The sequence below is a fragment of the Aulonocara sp. 'chitande type north' Nkhata Bay genome, linkage group LG12 (assembly GCF_057382095.1).
Source record: "Aulonocara sp. 'chitande type north' Nkhata Bay isolate Kocher_YH1m ecotype deep benthic linkage group LG12, A_spYH_male_GT1.1, whole genome shotgun sequence".
NCBI classification, from domain to species: Eukaryota; Metazoa; Chordata; class Actinopteri; order Cichliformes; family Cichlidae; genus Aulonocara; species Aulonocara sp. 'chitande type north' Nkhata Bay.
The window spans coordinates 9052830-9075384 of record NC_141355.1 but is presented as its reverse complement, the minus strand read 5'-3'; the positions used below and the strand labels follow the sequence as shown (position 1 = coordinate 9075384).

Genomic DNA, 22555 nt, shown 5'->3' with positions numbered 1-22555 from the left:
AGCAACAAAAAGTAGAAAATTAAACATTTAATGAAAGCAAGCACTCACCCCAGAGACACTAGAGCTGTTATCTGGCATTGGAGCTAAACCATTGAAGATCATTGCAGCCACTGTTCACGGATTGGGGAGAGAGAGAGTAGGGAGGAGGCAGGTAATGAGTCAGATAGCGTAGATGGGGTGATGAAGAAAACAAAAGGGGAGGAAAGAAGAAACGCAAAATATAATGAGAATCCAGCAGCTGGACAGAGAGCACTCCGAGTCTCATGCAGACAGACAAAGGGGTACTCACTTGCAAGAGACGGCAGCCAAATTGTTTGTGCATGGCAAAAGCAAAAAAGGATAACAATCAGTTACAGAAATCAATGTCTGCAGAAATGACTGCAAATCACCTGCACTTGAAAAAAGGTGGGTAGATTACCATCATCAAACCCCCCAACCCAAGAAGAATAAAGCTGTTGTTCAGCACTGCAGACCAAGGTTACTATAATTAACTAAAACAAAACAAACAAAAAAAGAAAACTAAACTAAATCACTTTTTAAAAAAATCAAAACTCTCTGAAGCGATTTTGTGAACTTCAAAAAATGAAGTAAAATAAAATAAAAATCTAGAGGAAATATACTTCGTTTTAGTGGTATATTTGAGGCTCTGTATATCTACAGGACTGCGAGTCAACCGCTTTTAACCCTCTCAAGGCAGGCGTTGCCGATTTGCAACAGTTAAAAACTAACAACCTGATTACTCAGAAGTACCACTGCAGGACTTGGTTGTGCATTAGCAACAAAAAGTTTAATTTGAGCCTGAGAGGGTTAAAAAGTTGCTTGTATTTTCTTGCAATACCTGTACTGATTTTCCTAAATCATGCCTCTTACATCGGGGGGGCTCCAGATTTGTTTTGTAGGCGTGGCCATATGGGGGGCACCAAACATATTGGGGTGGCACACCGAAAACAGAACTTTCCATTTTCATTATGCTGCTGTCAAATGTAGGTTACTTGAAAAAGATGGCAAAAACAGAAAAAAAGAATGATATGCCTAGTTAATTTCCTGCTATTATAGCTGATATCACTGAAAATAGGTACATATAAAAAACAATTAAGATTTTGAAATGCATAAAAATCTGCTTTAATTGACTGATTGATGAAACTTATTCAATAAAGACAGATAAGTGTTGGATCAGGTAAGAGTGTGAACTGTTGCCTGTCTCTGTGTTGGCATTGAGATGCACCAGTGATCTGTCCATGGATTGGCACCAGCTTTTCTGCAAACTTATTACATTATTACCAACATAGGACCGCCACCACCCCAACCCCTTCCCGGTGGCGCCCCTGTCTGCCTCCCCCAGACAGTAATACTAATTATAAAGACTAAAACGGAAACTAAAACTTTGCATTTTCAAACAATAACAATACTGCTGAAATGACTACACTAAATCGCAACCAAAAGGTGAAAATGAAATAAAAATAAATAGTAATTAGAAAATACAAAACTATTATAACTCTACTCCAGATATCATCACAAGTATGGTTATAAAGAAATGATGACAAAGACATCCACAGACCTATTATAGTGTAGTTATTTGTCAGTCCTCTCTGTGTGATGTTAATAGTTGTAATAAGTTGCCTCCAACATATGCTTGATATGCCTGTACAGCTATAGATGGTCAAAAACAGCTAAAACAGTATAATTTAATCTTCGGTGTGCTAAATAATGTGGACTGGTAGCAGCTTAAAATAGGCATCTGCTAGGAGACACATTAATGATGTATGCCATTAAAGTGAACGCTCTGTCAGTGAGCAAATACTGCAAAGGAAACCAGTGGACAAAAAAAAAAGATCTAACATTTCTTTGTAGCAGGCAAACGTTTCATTATTACCTGATCGACTAAAAACTGATGCGCATTATTACCTCGACAGCCATTCATTTGAAATCTTTTTTCTGATATACGTGAGAAATTAGTTTAAATATTTTAACTGTGAAATAAGTACCAAAGCTGAGATAAATAAAATTCACAATAACACTGAGTGATAATTTCTTTTCTTGTCAACAATCAACAGATCTTGTTAATAAATCCTGCTTCATGACCCTATCATGAGCCCTATGCATAATTAAAGTTATTTAGTTTGCTGTACTGCATTTATTCACATATTGTCATAAGTAATAATTAAACCAATGAAGTCAAGACATTAAAGCTGACGGCATTCTCAAATAAAGCTGTTGATAAAGTGAACACACACATGCGTTTGCTTCTGTAATGTGCCTGTCATGTCAGTCCAATGAGACTAATAATCCCCCTTTTCTCTCTATCCCTGAGTCAAGGGGTGAACTCACTCGGGTCTGGGGCCAGGCACTCGCACTTGTAGGTGGTGACATAGTCGGGCTTAAAGTCTGTGTTGATGGGATAATATTTGAAGGCGCCCACCGTCTTCTTGATGGCATCAGAAATGAAGATGAAGGATATAAGGCTGGAGAAGCCCTCCTCAGTAAAACGCGTCATGTATTTGATGATGTAACTGGCATCTGTAGCTACGAGGATGAAACACTGTAGGCACGAGTGCATGCCGATCCACAGACGCAGCTCCATGTAATCTATGCTGTTGCTCCTGTGGAAGCGACAGGTCAGAAAAACAGGTGGGAGCAATGATGAATTTAGGCACAGAACACAAAGATGTCCAGTTTTGTGCAAACAGTACATTATCTGTGAATATAGAGCAGCTTGATGGGGAAAAACAACCGTGCTTGGAGTGTTTACAGACAAATATCAAGGCTTGAGTCATCAAACACATGATATGTGCGAGCAAAATCACCAACTAAACAAGAAGGACTCGGTTTGGACTTCTTATCCTTCCTTCTTTATATCATCATCTTATCAGTCACATGCACAAAATAGATCTATTATCATGCATATATACTTTGCATGCATATAATTATAATTCTTTCCACAATTAAATCTACACAAGTTTAAAAAAGTTTTAATTAATGTTTTTTTTAATTTATTACATTCAAACTGGTTATAATTCTGTATATTTAAACTGTTGATTGTTTTTCCAAGTTTATTCAGTTTTTACACAGTTAAATGTGATAAAATTAGATAAGCATTCATGTGGAAGCCCACTAATGTTATTTAATCTTTGAGAAGGACCACTGTGTCACTGCATCACGCCAGCCCTAATGGCCATCAACAAGCTGATATTCTGACCCATGAGCGTTTATCAACGATTACTACATTATTACATGCATCATCTGCACGAAGGCATCGGATCACACTCATTGTCAATCTTTATCTCACCTTTAAATACAGGTGACTGCATTTTTCACATCTGTCATGCTGTCTTGTTAACAAACCCTCTACATACAAACTAACATACTGAAATCTCAAAGCTGTCTCTGGAACGCTGGCTCTGTATAGGACCACATTTTGCAGAATCCTCAGAAAAATACAACACCAGCTAAAGCGCTGGTATTTTTGGGCGCATCAGTATGTATCAGGCTGGGATGTCATCTACTTGACCTAGTTTGTTTCATGCAAACAAATATTTCGTATAAACAAATATACCTCTTGGAATTTTTCACAGTGACAATAAAGAAAGTTTGATTTTTGGTTAACATTTTGTTTTTGTTCACACTTAAAAATAGTTCACTGTTTCAGTACAAACACTATGTAGCAGGCTGTGTTTACATTTATACTCTGTGGTATCAGGGCTGTCAATATAAATTGAGGTAAGTACAAGTGATTGCAAAGTGGATTTGAGGGTTGGTATTTAATGGTAGCTGAACTCATTACTTCAGCAGAACTGCAGTCAGAGCAAAGATCAGAATGGCAAAAGCGCTTCTCTGGCTGTTTTCTGGTTAAAGTAACCAGCAAATTAGAATCAAGGCATTAATCCTTTTTTTCTTCATCTTCTTCTTTCTGCAGCATTTCAGAAATTTGGATTTGCATTCAGCCTGAAGTAAATAAAGCCATACATATGCTCCCACATACTGCACATAGCATTTCAACTGAAACTCTTCAACCTAAAATGATTTTAATGCAAACCGTAAACATAATAATGTGGTGAGATGAGATGTTTACTCCTGACATTACTGAGGTCTCTTCAGAACATGAACCTTCCCAGTATATAAATCTACTATGCTCTAAAGCAGCTCACTTGCTGAACTCAAACAGCAGCTTTTCAAAGATGAGGATGGGTCCAGTGGAACTGAGGATGATGAGGGGCTGACCACCAAAGAAACAGAAGACAGAACCAGCCAGGGCTGTACCCAGGAAACTCTCCATCACACCCTGTTGGCAAAGAGAGAGAGAGACAGAGAGAAAGAGAGGTAATAGGGTTGAAATAAGTGCTGCTGTGGAATGAGATTCCCACACCAATTTGTGAAATTAACAGGTGACTAAAAATCGCAAAGTGTTCTGTTGCTGATTAAGACAGCAATTCAAGACGAGAAGGAGAGCAGAGTAACAAAAAAACAAAGACTTCTTTGTGTGTTGGTGGGAGAAAGGTGATAGCAACTGCTGTGTTTGAGAGCATTAGACATAATGCAAAAGGCTTCACAGGGAAGCAATATAGGCAAGTCAAAGCACTAATCTGGAGTTATTTCTGCCTGGACCTGTGTTTTTGTCAATGACAGTTTGTTTTTGTGTGGTGCAAAGATATTGATGCTTAACAAGAAAAAAGAGAACAGCTCACAATGAACTAGAACATGTCAGAAAAATCAACACATGGATGGTCAAAGGAGCTTGCAAAGTAAAGCGTCTGGACTTCTTTAAGTTGCTTGAAGACGTTTCACCTCTCATCCGTTCTAACTTAGAACTGAAGAAGCTTCTCGGATGAGAGGTGAAACGTCTTCAAGCAACTTAAAGAAGTCCAGACGCTTTACTTTGCAAGCTCCTTTGACTACGATGACCTGGATGACTGAGAACCTTCACAGACAACACATGGATGGCAGCTGGACCAGATGGCATCCCAGCACAAGCTCTCTTATATATATATATATATATATATATACACGTTCGATACAGTGCTTTCGGTTCGGTACACATATGTATCGAACAATACAAAATGTTTAATTTATTTTATCAACTTTTCTTCTGACGATGCTGTCTGTGTTGAGAGCTCAGTGGATCTGCGTTCGACTACTCCGCCTAGGCTGCATTGTCGAGCGCAGATCCACTGAGCGCTAGAAATTATTTTGTTGTTTCTGCAACATTAAATTTAAAAACAGTACTTTTTTTTTTGCAAATCTCTTTTTATTAGCATTTTTTCCTTTTTAACAAACAGAAAGTACTTAAAGGACATTGTAGAGTAATCATAAAAAGTAAAAACAAAACAAAACAAGACAAAAAAATAAATAAATAAATAATAATAATTATAAAGACAAAAGGAGACAGTGGAGGAGTTACAGTGAGTAGGAGATTAGTTCAGTCACAGAAACCCCATTTCAAGTTAGAATTTAATTATAAAATAGAATAGAATTTAAGATTCCTATGTGAAACCAAAACCTTCATATTGAAAATTTGTAGAGATTAGGATGTTTGTCCACATAAAGGACAGTAATATCGGTTTCCGCCACTGAACCCCTCATACAAATTATATACAGGTCTAAAGATAAAGCACGCATATAATAAAAGGGTTACATCCATAAAAATCCAAAGAGGAATACTTGTCATTGTTGTTATACTTTCCAGATCAGAGCCAATTAAAAACTGTACTTTTTAGTTAAAATATATTAATAATAATTTTAATACATTTCAAGAATTTAAAGTAAAATTTGTTCACTTTGTCATTGAACACTCTGGAGTTCCATAGTTTATTGAGTCAGTCTTGAGTGCAATATAATTTTGGTGTATAGATATTTATAAACAATAACGAATCTTGAATATTCTGACCTCATTGCAGTGGACTCTATTTACAAAGCCAAATACTCCAGTGAGGAGAGGTTCACATTAATGAAATAACAGAATCACTGTATTATGACTGTGCAGCAAAATGTAACTGATGATGGTGTTTTGTAGTTTCTCTCACATAACACCATGACGCACTGAAGTAGATTATCTAATTATAGACAAACTAAATTAAACAGAGGAAAACTGTGTCACTGACATGACAAACTAGCTGCGTAGAGCTTAAGACTTAATATGTATCTTACCTAACTTCATAAACATGACACGCAAATTATGCTCGAACTTCCTGAACAGACACCCATTGATTTTAATCTACTGCTGCTACTTGCCTGTGTTTACATGTGTTGCCTGCGCTTGCTGCTCCGCTTCAATGGCCAGTGGATGCATCGACAGTAGACTCATCTATGAGACACTCATCTTGAAATACATACGAATTGTTCTGTAACTCTAATTTTCCTCTCTATTGAAACACTACTCAATTATCACTAAAGGTCACCAGTTAACATTCCAGGTAACCTGGAAATCTGTCCTCCGCACATTGGCCTAACTACTGATTAGGGGAATAGCAGGGATCATTCTTCTTTCTGCTATTTTTTGGTGCTTGAACTACTGATGTGATTAGCTGACATTAAGATCTGATAGTTTAACCTGGAATGTCTTCAGGAACGGTTCTCCAGGTTTGTTCAAGGACACTGAAAGCTCTTCTTTGGATATTGTTCCTTTTGTTCAATTTTCTCTTAAAATGATTCCACACTGCCTTAACAATGTTCCAGTAAGGCCAATCCATGGCTGACATTATTCCATTGTGCACTTCTAAGTATGCTTGGACAGGCGGTGTTTGGGATCACTATCATGGTGAAGATGGTGAATCAAAATCAGACGGCATTTGTCTGCATTCATATTTTCATCAACACCACTGGCTGAAATATAGCTCCAAACCATGACAGAGCCTCCACTGTGTTTTACAAATGGCTGGATATTAAAAGGAGAATGATTTGAATTTGGATTTATAATGACATAAGATGCGTTGCCACTGAATTTCCAGTTCTCGTGTAATTCTGTATACCTTCCTGTTTTCAATGGCTTCTTAAAGCCACCTTTCTACTGAGACCATTTCTAATGAGGCTTCAGTGAACAACAGTTGCATCAACTGAAGGGCCACATGTGTCAGGTTTTTGCTGTTCCACTGTACTGTACATTCCTGCAAGATTGAAGATACATAATTACAGTTAAGTTGTTTTTTTACACTCTTATAACTCTGCATTACATCAGATATTGTGGATTTTTTTTAACAATAATAAAAAAAATCTGAAGGCTGAGCCATCTTGACAGATCAGAACAATAACGGTGGATCTACAGTAATATTAAATAATTCATGGCCAATGCTGTCAAACAGCAGTGCTGACAGCATCACTCGCTTTCATAGCATAACATAAAACATACATTGCAGAATTTTCCACCAGGTTCTGTGACCACCAGAAGGCCAAAGTGCAGCTGTTTCCTCATTCACAGGGAGCCAGAACAAAAACACAGAAAATCATTCATCTGCGTCTTGTTGTGCCGACATGACAAGTGACATCACAGCCAGTGTTTCTGTTTATCTGGTCTCACTGTGCTCTTCTAAAGGCGTTCTGTTTTCTGTGTTTTAACTAATGTGACTGTGTTATTGTTGAAAACTTAATGTTAGTAAATATGTCTTGTTGCCAGCCATCAAAATGTTAAAATTATTTTTTAAAGACTTTTTACAACCAGGTTCATCAAAATCATGGACAATTAAAGCAATCAAAGCAAGGTGCAGTCTCCAGGCCCACACAGACGTCACTTACCTTAAGTCTCCCTGCAAGATCAACTTTTCTCCAGTCGCAACAAGAAATTTGAAAACATAAAAACATATGATAACCTCTTATTCCTATAGGGTATCATTAATGCCATCACTATAAATTAAAAAGGATGTTTCTCCTCATATATAAAGAGCATTTCTATATTCAAACGACAAGAGACGAGAAACAGAAAAAAAATGTTTGTCAGAAGCTTTCTACCGGTCAGATAGCAGCTCCACCATTTTTACGATTTTTTAACAATGTAATGTTTACTTACTGTGGAATTGTACTCAGTTGGAGTTCAGTCCCTGTCTAGACTTAAAGGCTCTCTGCCTTCCTTGTTAAGGAACTTTATTAAGGGGTTTAAAGTGACGTTAGCTAAGTACATCAAAAATAATCTGATTATCTGCAATGAAATTACAGGAAATCTCTAAACGTCTGCTTTGAGGAAAAAACATCATGATGACAAATAAATGAAATGTCTTCTCAAAAACAAAAATCACAATTCAGTTCCCCTAAATAACACCAGTTAATGTTATTGCATTTACTCTGTTGAACACAGGCAACAATATACAGAACTTTTTGTATATAGTTAGTAAAAAGATTAAGAGATTCAAGATCAAACTCATAGAAAGAAGGACTGAGAGAAAAAGGCAGAACAGCATGAACTACACAGGCACAGCAACATGCTAATAGCAGAGAGATGTCAAATATGACATGTGTATGTTTCTGATATTTTGATTCAAACTTAACAAAGCTATGGGCTGGCTTGGAGGATGACTTGTTTTAATGAACAAGTTAATGAGGTTGAAACTCCCACCAGGCTTTGATACTTCGGGAAAAGGATTAAGACCCCGACGATTTCAGAAATGGCACCTACTGGATTTAATTGGCCCCTTTTATGTCAAAAACTGTGAGCTTGTGATTTTGCCCCATCTGTTTGGGCTTGTTTAGGATCTATAATAAATTACAAAAATAAAGATTTATTGTTCAAATCACTGATTAAGTCTAATGCTATTTTCATCCCATAGCAGTCCACAGACAGAAGGGAAATAACAAACAAGAGACGGCTACAAGCCACAAACAGCTGTTTCCCTGGTGATTTTGAGCAATTGTCACAAATGCTGTGATTTAAATAAACGATGCTTTGTTTTCGATGCTTACTATCAATCTGGGTAGCTCGAATTTTCTTTCCAGCAAGGTAGTAGCTGCAATGCACTTCAAACAGTGCTTTCTCCAAATGTACAAATCGTTATTACGGCACTCGGCATCACCTGGTAATTGTCAGTGGCGTCCCCAAGGAGCCCACCAAAGGTGATGGCATTGGTGATGCAGCCTAAGTAGATGAAAAGCACAGCGGAGATGGACTGAATGTGGAACCCTTCGTAGAAATCACTAGGGAACCATGGCAATTTCCTCTTTATGTCCAAGTACAAACCCCCACAGAACCTGTTGCACAACAACAACCGACACAGTTGGTTAGGATGCTTCACACACTCCGCCTCTCAGCATGTCACAGTATTTTCTCTGAAGCAAGAAAGCAGAGACTATATCCATGAATCACTTACACAGTGATTTGACATCTATACTTGTAGGCAGGAGAGGTCACTGCTTTCGCTTTTAAGTCTATTTTCTCCAAGTTTAAAAAGTCACTTCTGTGCTTTGACTTTGACAAAGTGTAAGCACTACTTACCACTGAAACCTACTCTCTCAGGCTATCATTGGCAAATTGGATTTGGATAAAGCCATATTTATCCTTTTATAGAACATTTTCTACTCTGAAACAAAACAAGACAAGGAATGTTCCATTTTCTTTGTTTCTTTCTTTTTGCAGGCACAGCTGAAACTGGCAATCCAATACTGTCCATTTTACATTAGTTTAACTTTTGTACCTACAGCCACGCTACTTATAAGGAAGTATCGGCATTTTTTTAGGACAGGTGTGCTTAAATAACTTGCCCATTCTGCCAAATTTTGATAAGGCCATATTCAAATTCCCAGAGTCTGCTTGTATACGCATGTGAAGGCCCGGGCTGCCTACCGTCCAGTGAATGCCAGCTCCTCTCCAAGCTCATGCTGAACTGGCATCTCCTCGTCTTCTGCCAGGCCTCCACCTCCGCCAGCTGTGCCGTTCATCTGTCCCAGCTCATTTAGGGAAAAGACTGACTTCCTGCAAAGGACACGTACATGCCACACATGTGAGCAAATATGAGATTTAAACTTTTTTCACATATATTTATTCACTCGAATGGTCTGTCTATAAGCTGTTTCAACCTTGCAAACTGGTACTTGCTGACTGAAAGGCACAATTTCACCCTTTCTTTCAGAGAACATTTTAATTTTCTGTAACTCGATATTTCGACCTAAAGGATTTTAGTATAGTTTGCAATTGCTCTTGGCACATCGCTCATTGTTCAACTACAGCTTTTTGACCTTTATATGTATTACTCAGGCGGTTAGACATCCCCAACCTTTTGTCAGCCGAGGGAACCTTCTTAGGCGGCTCAATGCGGATTTTGGGATCCCATTCCCCAGGTGGAAGCACAATCACTTCGTCCAGAAACTCATCTATTCCTGCAATAAGATCTTCCCGATCTCTTGCCTTGTAGGCTACGTCACTGAAGAGCTGGGAGGGAGGAAGACAGAGAAATAAAAGAAAAGGTTTTACGCTTTCTCTTGGTAATAGTAATAAGTATGTACTGCCCTAATAAGCTGTGTTTGCCTGTCACCTTTGATGGAGACATATTGAACATTGGTTGTTAAGGCTATATTGACATCTGTCCTCAGCTGGATTCAATTCAAGAATAACTGCCAGTCAGCCACTAATCATGCCCATAGAGATTAGTGTGCACAAGCATTATATGTTTCTAAATAAGGCTGTATCAACAACAGGGGGAAAAAAATCAAGCAGTGGTTCTAATTGGCAGTGAAAATGTTCTAATGGGCACTGGCCCCATTCAGAAATCTTTTACAAATAGTAGATGTGGTACTTTATTGATTTTCTCCATCTAACTACACTTCAAATAACTTGGTTTTGATCTGTAGAACAGTCATTAGATGCGTCAGAGCCCTTTTTCGCGGTGCTGCCATGTTTTTTGGTTGAGTTAAATCAAGCTAATGACTGCACAGGCTATTTTCTACATAGGACAGATGCTTTACAGTTAGTTGTTGGCACATACAGTAGTAAAACAACTTCAAGCAAAAGGACATTTTGCCATTAAGAAGATTACGAAAAATTAGCAATACAGTTTGACTGTAATGCTAATGTTATAGAGTCAATGAATGTGTGTATAACCAGCACTATTGACTCTGTGTAAGAGAACGCTAACATAAGCACAATGACTACATTAACATGCTTAAATCTAGCCGGTGCAGTGGTGTAAATGCTCACCGTCTTAGTTAAACATGCTAATGTTTAGCACCAATCAGAGGTTAATGCTAATGCTAGTTATTATTATTGAGTAAATTCAGTTCTTTACAGCAAATAATAATTATCAACTGCACAAACTGTTCTACTGAAAGGACAGGACATGGTCAAAGTCATCAAAGTTAAGCCTAATAACTGAACATGAGAGCCTGTAGGAGAGAAGCATGGCACTCAAAGAATCCTCAGTAGAAATCTGTTAATATGAGCCAATCATGCTATTGCAATGACGCATACATAGAGTTTCATGACAGCTGCAGCTGTGTGGTGGCAGAGCTGTGTACCCATAGGTGTGAATGTCCAATATCTTGACTGGTACTGTTAAGACATGTATTACTTAACAAATTAAGTTATAAAAATAATTGATGAAACAATTAGTTTAATAAAAAGTTGTTGTTTTTTTTGTTTGTTTTTTACTAAAGTAGGAATTTGAATGTTTTTACTTAATGGAATATTGTCTGTATTACGGGAAGAGACTGACAGCTGCTGACCTAATCTTGGTTTTTGAACAGGTTTAAATAAAGCGTTACACATAAACATGTTCTGCTCTTAAATTTGACCAGCACTGCCTTGTCAGTGTGGCACTAGAGGAGAGATTGAACTCCTATTGAGATGCCACATAATAATTGTCAATATTCAATAATAGGTCAGCTTCATATTACCAGCCACAAACCTATAATCATGTTTTAATTGTGGATGGAAAATGTGCTTCTTTTGCACTCGGACTCTTTTAAAATAACAGCCTGTCACTTCCTTACTGTTTGTATCTGCTATTAAAATGACACACAGTAACTTAGTGACACAACACAGAATAACAGCTCAAACTGTTTTCAGGGAAGAGAATACTGCTGCCATTAGAAAACAATTAACGACTCATTATCCAAATAGAAACCCCACTTATAGCTGATGCTTAACAATCAACATCACTTCCAGACGTACTCCAAACATAATGCTGGACATGCCAGTGAACGCTGAACATGTCCTTTAAAGGAACTGTGAAGAATCTTTATATTTATCTTTGCTCAGGTTTCCTGAGAAATGTCAGCGTCAGATTGTCAAGTCTAATGAAGAACGCATGCTATGGAAGGATTTTAACACACAGTGACAGGCACTTACATCATCCACCATTAGAGTTGCTATTGCTCTGCCGATCTCATTAAAGGACTTGGCCTTTCCTTGGGGCCCCAGCAGAATAAACAGAAATCTGTAGAGTGAGGAAACAAATGTGAGGTATGTTCTGGGACTGCAGATGTTTGTTGTTGGTTGGCGGGCAATGACATATTGTAGGGATTTTTACCTGGTGGGAACAGGGACCTCTGTTAGACCTCCTAGAGTTGTAGCTTGGGCCAGGCGAACAAACGCCACAAAAGGTTTGTTGAGGAAGTCTACCTCGCCCACTAAGACATTGGAAGCCTCCGCGTCTCTGGGGATCTTCTTCATGAATTTATTTTTCAACTACAGAAAAAAGGGAGAACGCAGTCCAGCATTATCGTGTCGGCATGGTAGAATATGTGTAATTCCTACATGTTATAGACTTTGCTCTGAGGTATTCATATTTCATTTTACATGTTTAATTGTTTTGTTTTTGCATCTTGTGGCAATCTTCAATTTCCTATACGTATTACTGTCGCGCTCTCATAGTTTAAACTGAACATACAGAAAATAAACTTCTTACAAAATCATTTATGTAACTTTAAAAAATGTATTAGTCTTCTATTCTCTCATGTATGACACCAAATTGAAAATAATATAATAATACTGAACCAGCTGTTTAAGTTTATCTTATAAAGTCATTTTTCAGTTAGGAGGATGTTAAGACAAAGACTGCTGTAACTGAGACGTGTGCTTTTATTGTGACGGTGTTGGTAGGTGTAGTGATTGGATCTACCTACAGGGATCATTAAAGTTTCATTCTGTCATTACAGTCTCTCAAAACCCGGCAGATTAGCCCAGGAGGACCTTTTTTAAATACAATCCTGTGTAGTTAAGTGTGCATAAAATCCTTAAAGAAATGCACACAAACAATCAGAGAGGGAAAACAATTGCCTGTGACCCAAAATGGTGAACCAGTCTGACCTGTTTGATTACATCTAAAGGTGTGGCAGGAAATTGGACTGATGCACAATAACACAGAGTAGTGGAGAGCCTTTTCAACAACACATAACCCGAATCTGTGGCTCCACGTGAGAGCAAAGCACGTGGACTGATGGACCGACAGTGAAATCCATCTTTTTCTCAGTGCCAGCTCAATATCGACACAGAAAATGTGGCACACACAAGCACAAATACACACTGTAACAAAATGAACAATCGCTTGTCCGTTGTCACATGCGACCAATGTAGACCTCAAAATAGAATTTGAACAGCTAGCCAAACGATAAGTAGAGCCCTCGGAACCGGACAACCAGTGCTGGCCCCCCTGCCGACTGTCACAGACAAATTTTGTGGCCCACATAGCACCCTTTAAATTCTCATTCATTTCTTTTTTTTTTTTTTACACGATCCCTCCCAGTGAATGACACATAATCTGACTTGTCAGTTACAAAGCCCTGTAGCCTAATTGAAGCGACATCAGCACGCCTTTGCAGCGGCACTGGCATGCGTCACCAGGTTTAACTCCCATTACTGCATCAGCTTCACTAATGAGTGAATTATGTGTTTGCACACTCTCTCTGTCACTTGATGTCACCTCAGCGAGCAGGTGCAATGAAAAATTGATGAGCGATGAAGAAACAGCAATTCAATACAATGAAATGCCTTACTGGTAGGCAATCTGTCCAATCATGAAAGGCAACAGAGTGGAAATAAATGTATCCTCCAGAGATTCCCTCAGTGCAGGCAGATAGACATTTGCCAGTAGAAAAGACAGGAACATGAATTTGGTCATTGTCAGGATCAAACCAAAGCCACACAACTATAAAACACACTTTTAAAAAGCCTTACGCATGTGAAGGCTGTATCCCTGACATACTGAATGTAATGAGCTGGTTTCAGTAATAACTCACCTGGTCTGTGCTTGGAGTGTCCGCAATATCATTCATACTCCTGCTCTGGGCGTGACCTGCGAGGTTGGGACAGTTATACAGTTATTACTCTTTATATCCACCTACTTGGAATCATTTCAGGCCTGAAATTGATAACTGGCACATAAATTCTATGAGATAAAGCTATTGGGTAAATCTTCACAGTCTAATGCACTACAGATGCCATAAAGTCTTATTTTATGATGTTCATGCATTTTGGAAGTAAGGACAGAAAGTATGTTTTTAGTTTTGTCACAGTTAGTGGTGAGGTTGTAAAGGCTGTAGTATATTGTATATAGTATAGAGCAGGGGTGGCCAGCTCTAGGCCTCGAGAGACGGTGTCCTGCAGGTTTTAGATAACACCCTGGGTCAACACACCTGAATCAAATAATTAGTTCATTACCAGGCCTCTGGAGAACTTCAAAAAATGTTGAGGAGATAATGTAGCCATTTAAATCAGCTGTGATGGATCAAGGACACATCTAAAACCTGCAGGACACCGGCTCTCGAGTCCTGGAGTTGGCCACCTCTGGTATAGAGTGTATTGCAAAGTTGTAGATCATTGTAATGTATTTGGAGATCATCATTTTAAATCAGGAAACAGTTTGTCTTTTGTATTTTTTGTTCTTTTGGTGCTACTTTTCCCATTTCCTTCACTTTCAGTTTAACCACACTGGGTGTAACTTGTAGGATGATGTAAGTCTTGGAAATCAATCTTTAAAAAATCAAAAGTATTTTATGATATATATATCTATATATAGATATAGATATATATATATATATATATATATATATAGATATATATATATATATATAGATATATATAGATATAGATATATATATATATAGATATATATATATAGATATATATATATATGCTGAATACTTCAGCAGCCATAATTCTTGTCATTAGAGGTGGGAATCCAGGGGCTCAATACTATTACGATATACATTCACTACACTGAAGGATAATTATCTATGGTGCACTATGTGATATCCATGTAACTGAAAAAGTAAAAATACCTCTAAAAATCCAAAAAGCTGTCATTTATTGACAGTACTTTTGTGTCAGCATGTGTGTGCATTTTACTGATCAATGAAATAATGCGTCATTTCAGTTCATTGCTTTCTGACCTGCTTTCCCCTCCTGTCCACCATTTTCCCCATCATCTCAGTTTCATCTACACTATATTGTCAATCTCATTCTCTTATGAAGGCCACCATATGATGTCATTGTCACGGCGGGGTGCGCCGATAAGTTTAGTTTACAGGACCCAGAAGCAGACACTGAAAGACACTGAAAGACGCTGAAATGAAAACTAAGAAAACTGTGAACACTCAGAAACTAAAGAACTAAGAAACTCAGTGAAAATACTATGACAAAACTATGAACACTGAGTAAACTATGACAAAACACTATGGGGATGCAAACAGACAACCTGACAACGAAACATAGAAAACAGAGGACTTAAATACACACATGAGGTGATCAGGGGAAGTCGAGACACATGAGGAAACAGCTGACAAGGATGAACATAACCATGCACAGGAAATGTAAACTCAAACACAATGACATGAAAACTGGACTTTCAAAATAAACAGGAGAACACGATGAGGCAGACCAAACAACATTGACACATGAGACATGAAACACAAAGGGCAGGTGGGACCAAAACCCAGGGAAAGGGGAAATGAGGGGATCCAATAACAGCACTAAGGCTGAACCACTTAGGGGTTTTTTGGGAGCTAGATGAGCTAAACCCAAACGATAAATGGCAAAACATGAAGCCTCAAGTTCTAACTAATAATACAAAACAAGAACTTAACATTTCCCCATAAATAAACAATATATCATGAACTCAAAATGCTGGGTCACAGACCCAGCCCATGACAGTCATGAAGTAGTCACTCTTAATGTCTATTTTTTCCCGTCCTTATTTATGCTCAAGAATCACTAAAGAGCAAATTTTCCATGTGTTAGAATGAAAATCCAGAATTAGGAGAGATGGCTTTGACAAATCAGTATCCTCTGAGTACATAAATGTGCTCAGAGGATACTGATTGGTCTGTAAATATGAGCTAACAATCTGAGCTTGGTGTCCTGAATTTATTTATTCAGTCTGCAGAAATGTTAAACAGCAATCTACAAGTGAAACTATAATGTGTTATTTGGAGATTGTAGGATGATACAATTATGGTTATATAGGCTTTGACTCTTCACAGTGCTCTTAAAACAAGGAAAAATATAATGACTTTTATTTTGAAAAAACATCAACCGGCTTCACAAGCCAAAACCTGACACTCACGCAGGCGGCCATAGTTGGCTGCTGGCTGCTGCTTTATTCGGAGGTCCTCTGTGGACCTGTTGAAGTTGGCCATTTGCCCCGGACCTGTTCCACCTCGGGGTCCAACATTCCGATCTGCCATGGGAAGGGAAGCAGGAAGAGAAACACAACAGAATCAGTGATTGGAGGTGATGCTTTATGATTTCTTGAACACCATGTGTCCTGTCTTGATGATATGTGAAAATGCTACAGTGGTAATTAACTCATCAAACATTAATACGTCCCCTGTGGAGGATATGAGCCTTGTTGACTCAAGAGTGTTCATTCATTCATTCAGTGAGTGAGTTAAATATATGCATAATTCATTTCTCAGTAGCATCAAAATTACATGTCAGCCCAGAATGAAGCCAAGCCTCCTGACCCAGTATGAACCTTCCAGATCCCTCAGGTCATCTGGATCCGGTCTTTTATCAGTTCCCAGAGTCAGAACCAGACACGGAGAAGCTGCATTCAGCTTTTATGCTCCTTATATCTGGAACAAACTCCCAGAAAGCCTCAGATCAGCTGAAACACTCAGTTCATTTAAATCTAGGTTGAAGACTCACCTGTTCTCAGCTGCATTTGAATAAAGAACCAAATCCACACTTTTAAGCTTAAATTTCAAAACTAACATTTTAACTACTGATTTTATCTATTGTTCTGATTTTACCTGTTTTGATTTTATATAGTTTTGTTTGTTTGTTTGTTAATTAGTTAGTTAGTTAGTTTGCTTGTTTTAATCAATTTTAAATCATGCTTTTTATTTGTTTTTGTTTCTAATGTCTCTGTAAAGCACTTTGAATCACATTGTTGTTGAATTGTGCTATACAAATAAACTTGCCTTGCCTTGCCCTTGCCAACGACAAAGAAAAAGAATTGCTATAATTAGGGATTCACAGTGTTGTTTCATGTGATGGCATTTCATAATGCTAGCTCTCCAACAATGTGTTTAATATTATCAGTCAGGGGAAACTCAAGCTGATGTAATACTTTGGCAGGTCAACTACCTGTTATCCTGTAGACTAGGAATGAGCAATCAATTTTCCCAATGAGCCACAATTATGGCCAAATTATAACATCTACTCTTACTAGTAGTCGTTTATAATGAGATAAAATTAACACTGAGCAGAAATGAGTTCAGCTTACTGCTGCGCCTCTCCCCAACAGTCTCGGTTCATCATGTGGTCCCTTGAGAAAGTTAATCACCCACCCCTGCTATACTTAGAATATTGGTCTCTCATGGATTATTCACACAGAGCTACACAGGGCAGGTCAATCTGTGTCACAAGTTGGGTCACTCACTGGTAGAAGAGCTGGACTTGCCAATGTCAGCTAAGGAACGGTGGATCGGTTTCTTGGTCTGGTGTCGATGCTTCCTCAGCAGGACAAAACTGATCTTTTCTCTGAGATCATGAGATATCATGCCTTCCTCTATCTGTCTCTCAATGATGTCATCTAGAAAAGAGACACAAAATTTCACATCTTAAGAGTTCCTAACTGGAAGTTAGAGTTGAAAAAGAGTTTCATAACACTGACTGTAGTCTGCTATCGTGTAATATAATGAATGCTTTGCATATACTGATGATAAGTATAAATTTCTGTGTAAATTATACGTCTATGGTTCTGTTATGCTGTCTACATCCACATCTAAAATGGTCTAACTTGTTATTTGAAATGGCAACTTGTTGTTCAGTGTAAAAAAATGACGCAGTCTCATTTGCCCCTGAGACTGGCTCATGCCACTTAGGAACAACGGGTTGTGCTTGTGCCTATCAAAGTGGTATGACTGTACACTATTATCATTTGCATGTTCTCTTAGGAGTCTGACCAGTGGCCACCAAACAACTATTAGTTGTTTGGTAAAATTTTAAGCATGATTGCCAGCAGAAATGTACTCTTATTACCATATGGCCATGTTTTAAATCTATCATTTGAGCTTTATAAACAGTAAGGAAATGTTTAATTGTCAATAAAAAAGCTATTTATAGTTACACAAAAAGCTTACTATAATGTGACTCCTTATGGTGGGCTTCTACATGGTAGTCATGCACGCACAAGTGAATTTTGCGAATGAGTGACCAAAAAAAATTGGCTCTTAATTAACAAGACGTCAGCTTCTGTGCCACCCAAATTAAACCAATGGTCTCAGCCTGATCAACCCTATAAAAATTGTCTGACTCTGCAGTTGCATAAAAGTTCAATTAAATGAACAGCAGGATGCTTTTTATCATAGTGAGAGAAAGGCTGACAGCTATTGTGCATGAACAAGGAGATCAAATTAATTAAAGATTATATTCATACAAAGCAGAAGACAAGAACGAATTAGTCAAAATCATTCACCGTTTGCTCATTTTAAAAATCACAGTGTGCTAAAAAGCACACAAACCTGCTGCATTTGAGCTCTAGACAGAAAACCCAGATATATTACAGTTTTTTACAGTCGCTAACAAGCGCCTACCCATACTTCAGATACTTTTTCTAAACTCTTAACACAGACCCACACCTACAAAACACAATTGGCCAAATGGATAATATCCTTCCCAAAAATACACTTTGTTAAATATATACTAACTCCTCATTTCAAAATTAGAACACATCTTTCTCTGCACACACTAACTGTACAAAAACACTATAAATCTGACTCAAAATGAAATTAGTCTGTCAAAGAATAACACTTGTTTTCACTTCACAAGGTACATGCAGTCAATCAAAGTACACCAGGTTTCAAAATACTGGCTATTATTGACATTACAAAAACTGCATAGACTTTTATGTTTCAGTGTCACAGGTATTTGCATGCGAAACATGCAATCCACCATATTGACACCAGAAATGTCTTGGTTGGTAACTGTATGTCCACATGTACAGTAATGTTCACATTCAAAAGCATTCCAGTAAAAAGCAAACAAGTTTTTGTTTCTTTACTGTTTACCACAGGAGGTACAGTAGAAACACGGTATGATAGGACAGAGAAAGTTTTACAGTATTGCTTACAGTGAACAAAATATCCATGAAACACACAAGAGCATTCTGAACAAAAAAACAACAGCAAAAAGCCAAGATAAAAAGGGGGGGAGGGGGGCTAAAAAAAGGCAAAAAAGTTGCATCTAATCTCTGCGATCTTCAGGGTTAGGCCACATGTTTTCATCAACATCACATCTGATGTCAGCCAAGTCGATGCACCTGGGATAAAACCGCCTGGTATGTCGGATCCACCCTTGGCAATCGTCAACTGTGATGTCCCTGGAGCCAGCATCCATGGCTTCAAGGAGGGACATCTGGTCATGTGGCTGATGGTCATAAACCTTCCACCGCCATGCAGAAAAGAACTCCTCTATGGGGTTGAGGAAAGGTGAATAGGGTGGAAGGAAGAGACTCACCAGTCTTGGGTGGACTTCAAACCATGTTGTTATTGCTTGCGAGTGATGGAAAGCCACATTGTCCCAGGTAATTACAAAGGTCCTCATGTTTTCACCCTCCTGACCCTGCTCTGGAACCAGGCGCTGGTGGAGATCATTGAGAAAGGCAAGCAAGCGCTCTGTATTATAGGGTCCAACCTGACATTTGTGAAGGAGTAATCCTGCATTTGCAATTGCTGCACACATGGTAATGTTTGCCCCTCTCTGTCCTGGCACATCAACTGTGGCCCTTTTTCCAATTACATTCCGTCCACGTCGACGCCTTTTGGCCAGATTGAATCCTGCCTCATCGATGTATATGAATTCATGAGGGGCCTGGTTGGCCTCCAATTCCATAACTCTCTGAAACAAAGTTTATGTAAGTCATGTTATTACTGTATACCATACTGTACTGTAACCTAGTATTGTGTAGGTTACCTACTTGCAAAGTGCAAAGCTTATAGAACTGGACATTGGATTGAATATACACTGTACCTGGACATATTGTCGTCGTAGCTCCTTGACCCTCTCACTGTTCCTCTCAAAGGGAACAGCGTAGAGCTGCTTCATCCGCACTCTATGTTTGGACAATGTCCGCGAAATGGTTGTGAGGCTGATTCTATCGATATTGTCGAATATCTCATGGTCCGCCACAATTCTGGTTTGTATTTCACGCAGTTTTATTGCATTATTTGCAGTAACCATTTCCACAATGGCAAGCTCCTGATCATTACTGAGGAGCTTTCCTCTTCCCCCAGAGGGTGGAAGACGTTGCATTCTTTAGAAAGACAGACAATTCAACATATGCATTACTGTATGACCATATTGACATGTCAAGTGAGAATAGGAACAATCCATGTAAAATGCAATACTTACCTGTTGGTTTGTTGAAAGGTGCGTATAATGGAGGCAACCATTGACCGCCTCAAATTGGGCTGCACTCTTTCACCAGCCTCTCTTAGTGAAAGACCATGGTTGATTACATGGTCAATGATAGTGGCACGGATTTCATCACTGACTACTGTTCTTGCAACCCTTGGAATGCCACCACCACGCATTCTTACACCTATACCTTGCCCTCTCCTTGGGCCTGCTCTTCTCTCTGGGCCCCTTGCTCTTACTCCTCCTCGACCAGACATTACAGTGTTTGTCTTTTTTTTGATTCCAAAAACATCACTCCTCAAGGTCTTGCCTTATGAACCCCACTGAGTCTAAGCCAGAATGGAAGAAGCTGTGGTTGGCCCAATTTACCCAACATAAATCAGCTGTGTGTCAATTATTCAATTGTTTGTTTGTTTACAGCTGAGATATATTTTTGATATTGATATTGTTTTTGTACTGATATCATTGCAGGGGCAGAGGTTTTTATACTGTATCTACGGTTTGGAATATTGTTTTTGCTATTGTGGGATGTTGTGTGTTAACATTCGTAGATACTACAAGAACAGTCCATAGTTTTGTTGGGAGGTATAACTTGTCTGTTAAGAAAATGTAAGCATTGTGGAAATGTGTTCACTGACTGCATATTGGGTGAACACGACATGAAATGTGTGAATGGTATGGCCACAACAGACCGATCCTGTGCTAATTGTGTTTAGAGTTTTGCAAATGTGACAACTGTTTGGACAAACGCTTGTTAGCGACTGTAAAAAACTGTAATAGCACCTTGGAAGGAAGTGAAGTAATCATTTCAGAACAAGATCAAATCACATTTGAAGAGGACAGGACAGCACAATGGACCAGCGCCACTGTGATTCAGGGTCAAGTGTGCTACTGCCTTCACCACCACTGACAAGACATTTTTATCTATCTGTGTGGGTAATTTAAGGTTATGTCTTGGGGAATACAGAGATAAAATATTGTGAAATGACACAAGGACAGCTTAAAATGAATTTGTATGAGACGCAAAATAAAAAGTGGTGTCATGTGAATTTGTTGTCTTCTGTTGGTCCAGATCACACAAATTGATACAAGAAGAAAGATTTTGGCCAGTAATGTGTTTAAAATTTCAGAAACACACCAACTGTTCTCTTTAACACAGAAAATGGTAAAGAAAAAATATTCAGGAAACTACGATTTCTATGCTGTACTGTGCAATAATCTTGAGTGGGCACTTCTTTACATTTTGCTTCAGAGAAGCCAGACTGTTTTACTTGGTTACTTCTTCCTTTAATTTTAAAATTGTCTTGGGCAATAGTTCTCTGTTTTTTCCCTTCAACCATTGTCTGCTTTTTCACTCATTTTCAGCCCAGTCTATGTATCTGATCATTTTAACAAGAATGTTTTTTTTCTTAGCTAAGTCATCTAACACTTAATTTTGAATTCAGGCATAAAAAAGACTTCACTAATAGTTAGGTAACAGACCTAACTCAAGGGATGAATCTATGTTTGTTACTAGCAGCCTGTCACTATTTGTTTGTTCCCATTTCTTTGGTTGAATTTATGAAAAATTCCAAAGCTAAAACAGTTTGACAGGCATAAAATCCAATTTTTGCAAACACAAGGTGAATCCCAAAGAGCTATTAGCTGAAAACATTGTATATATAATAAATATTTGATATTTATTAGCTTTATTACAGTATTTATTCATTTATAGATTATTCTTCTATAAATATATAAAATAAGAAGTTACAGGCCAAAACAACTATCTACAACAGAGCTGAACAGTAT

The 22555-nt window shown here is 38.2% G+C and overlaps 2 protein-coding genes across 4 annotated transcripts in view; both read right to left on the bottom strand.

Annotated features, from left to right (window-relative positions):
• Positions 1–22555, bottom strand: part of slc4a5a (solute carrier family 4 member 5a) — a 42344-nt gene that overhangs the window by 9040 nt on the left and 10749 nt on the right. The window contains exons 6-16 of one of the 3 annotated variants that reach the window (XM_086313454.1): positions 17790–17942; positions 16470–16583; positions 14146–14201; positions 12438–12595; positions 12257–12344; positions 10188–10342; positions 9758–9886; positions 8991–9165; positions 4146–4279; positions 2329–2600; positions 49–83 (exon numbers count right to left, since the gene is read on the bottom strand). In XM_086313454.1, coding sequence (XP_086169580.1) covers positions 49–83; positions 2329–2600; positions 4146–4279; positions 8991–9165; positions 9758–9886; positions 10188–10342; positions 12257–12344; positions 12438–12595; positions 14146–14201; positions 16470–16583; positions 17790–17942 — 1469 coding nt within the window. Of the gene's footprint in view, positions 1–48; positions 111–2328; positions 2601–4145; positions 4280–8990; positions 9166–9757; positions 9887–10187; positions 10343–12256; positions 12345–12437; positions 12596–14145; positions 14202–16469; positions 16584–17789; positions 17943–22555 lie in introns of all 3 variants that reach the window. The other 2 variants (XM_086313453.1, XM_086313455.1) reach the window with 2 other exon arrangements.
• LOC147316916 (uncharacterized) lies at positions 19394–20762 on the bottom strand. The gene is made up of 2 exons (XM_086313458.1): positions 20381–20762; positions 19394–20248 (listed from the first exon to the last, which is right to left on the bottom strand). The coding sequence occupies exons 1-2, from the start codon at positions 20660–20662 to the stop codon at positions 19595–19597; spliced, it is 936 nt and encodes a 311-aa protein (XP_086169584.1). The 5' UTR covers positions 20663–20762; the 3' UTR covers positions 19394–19594.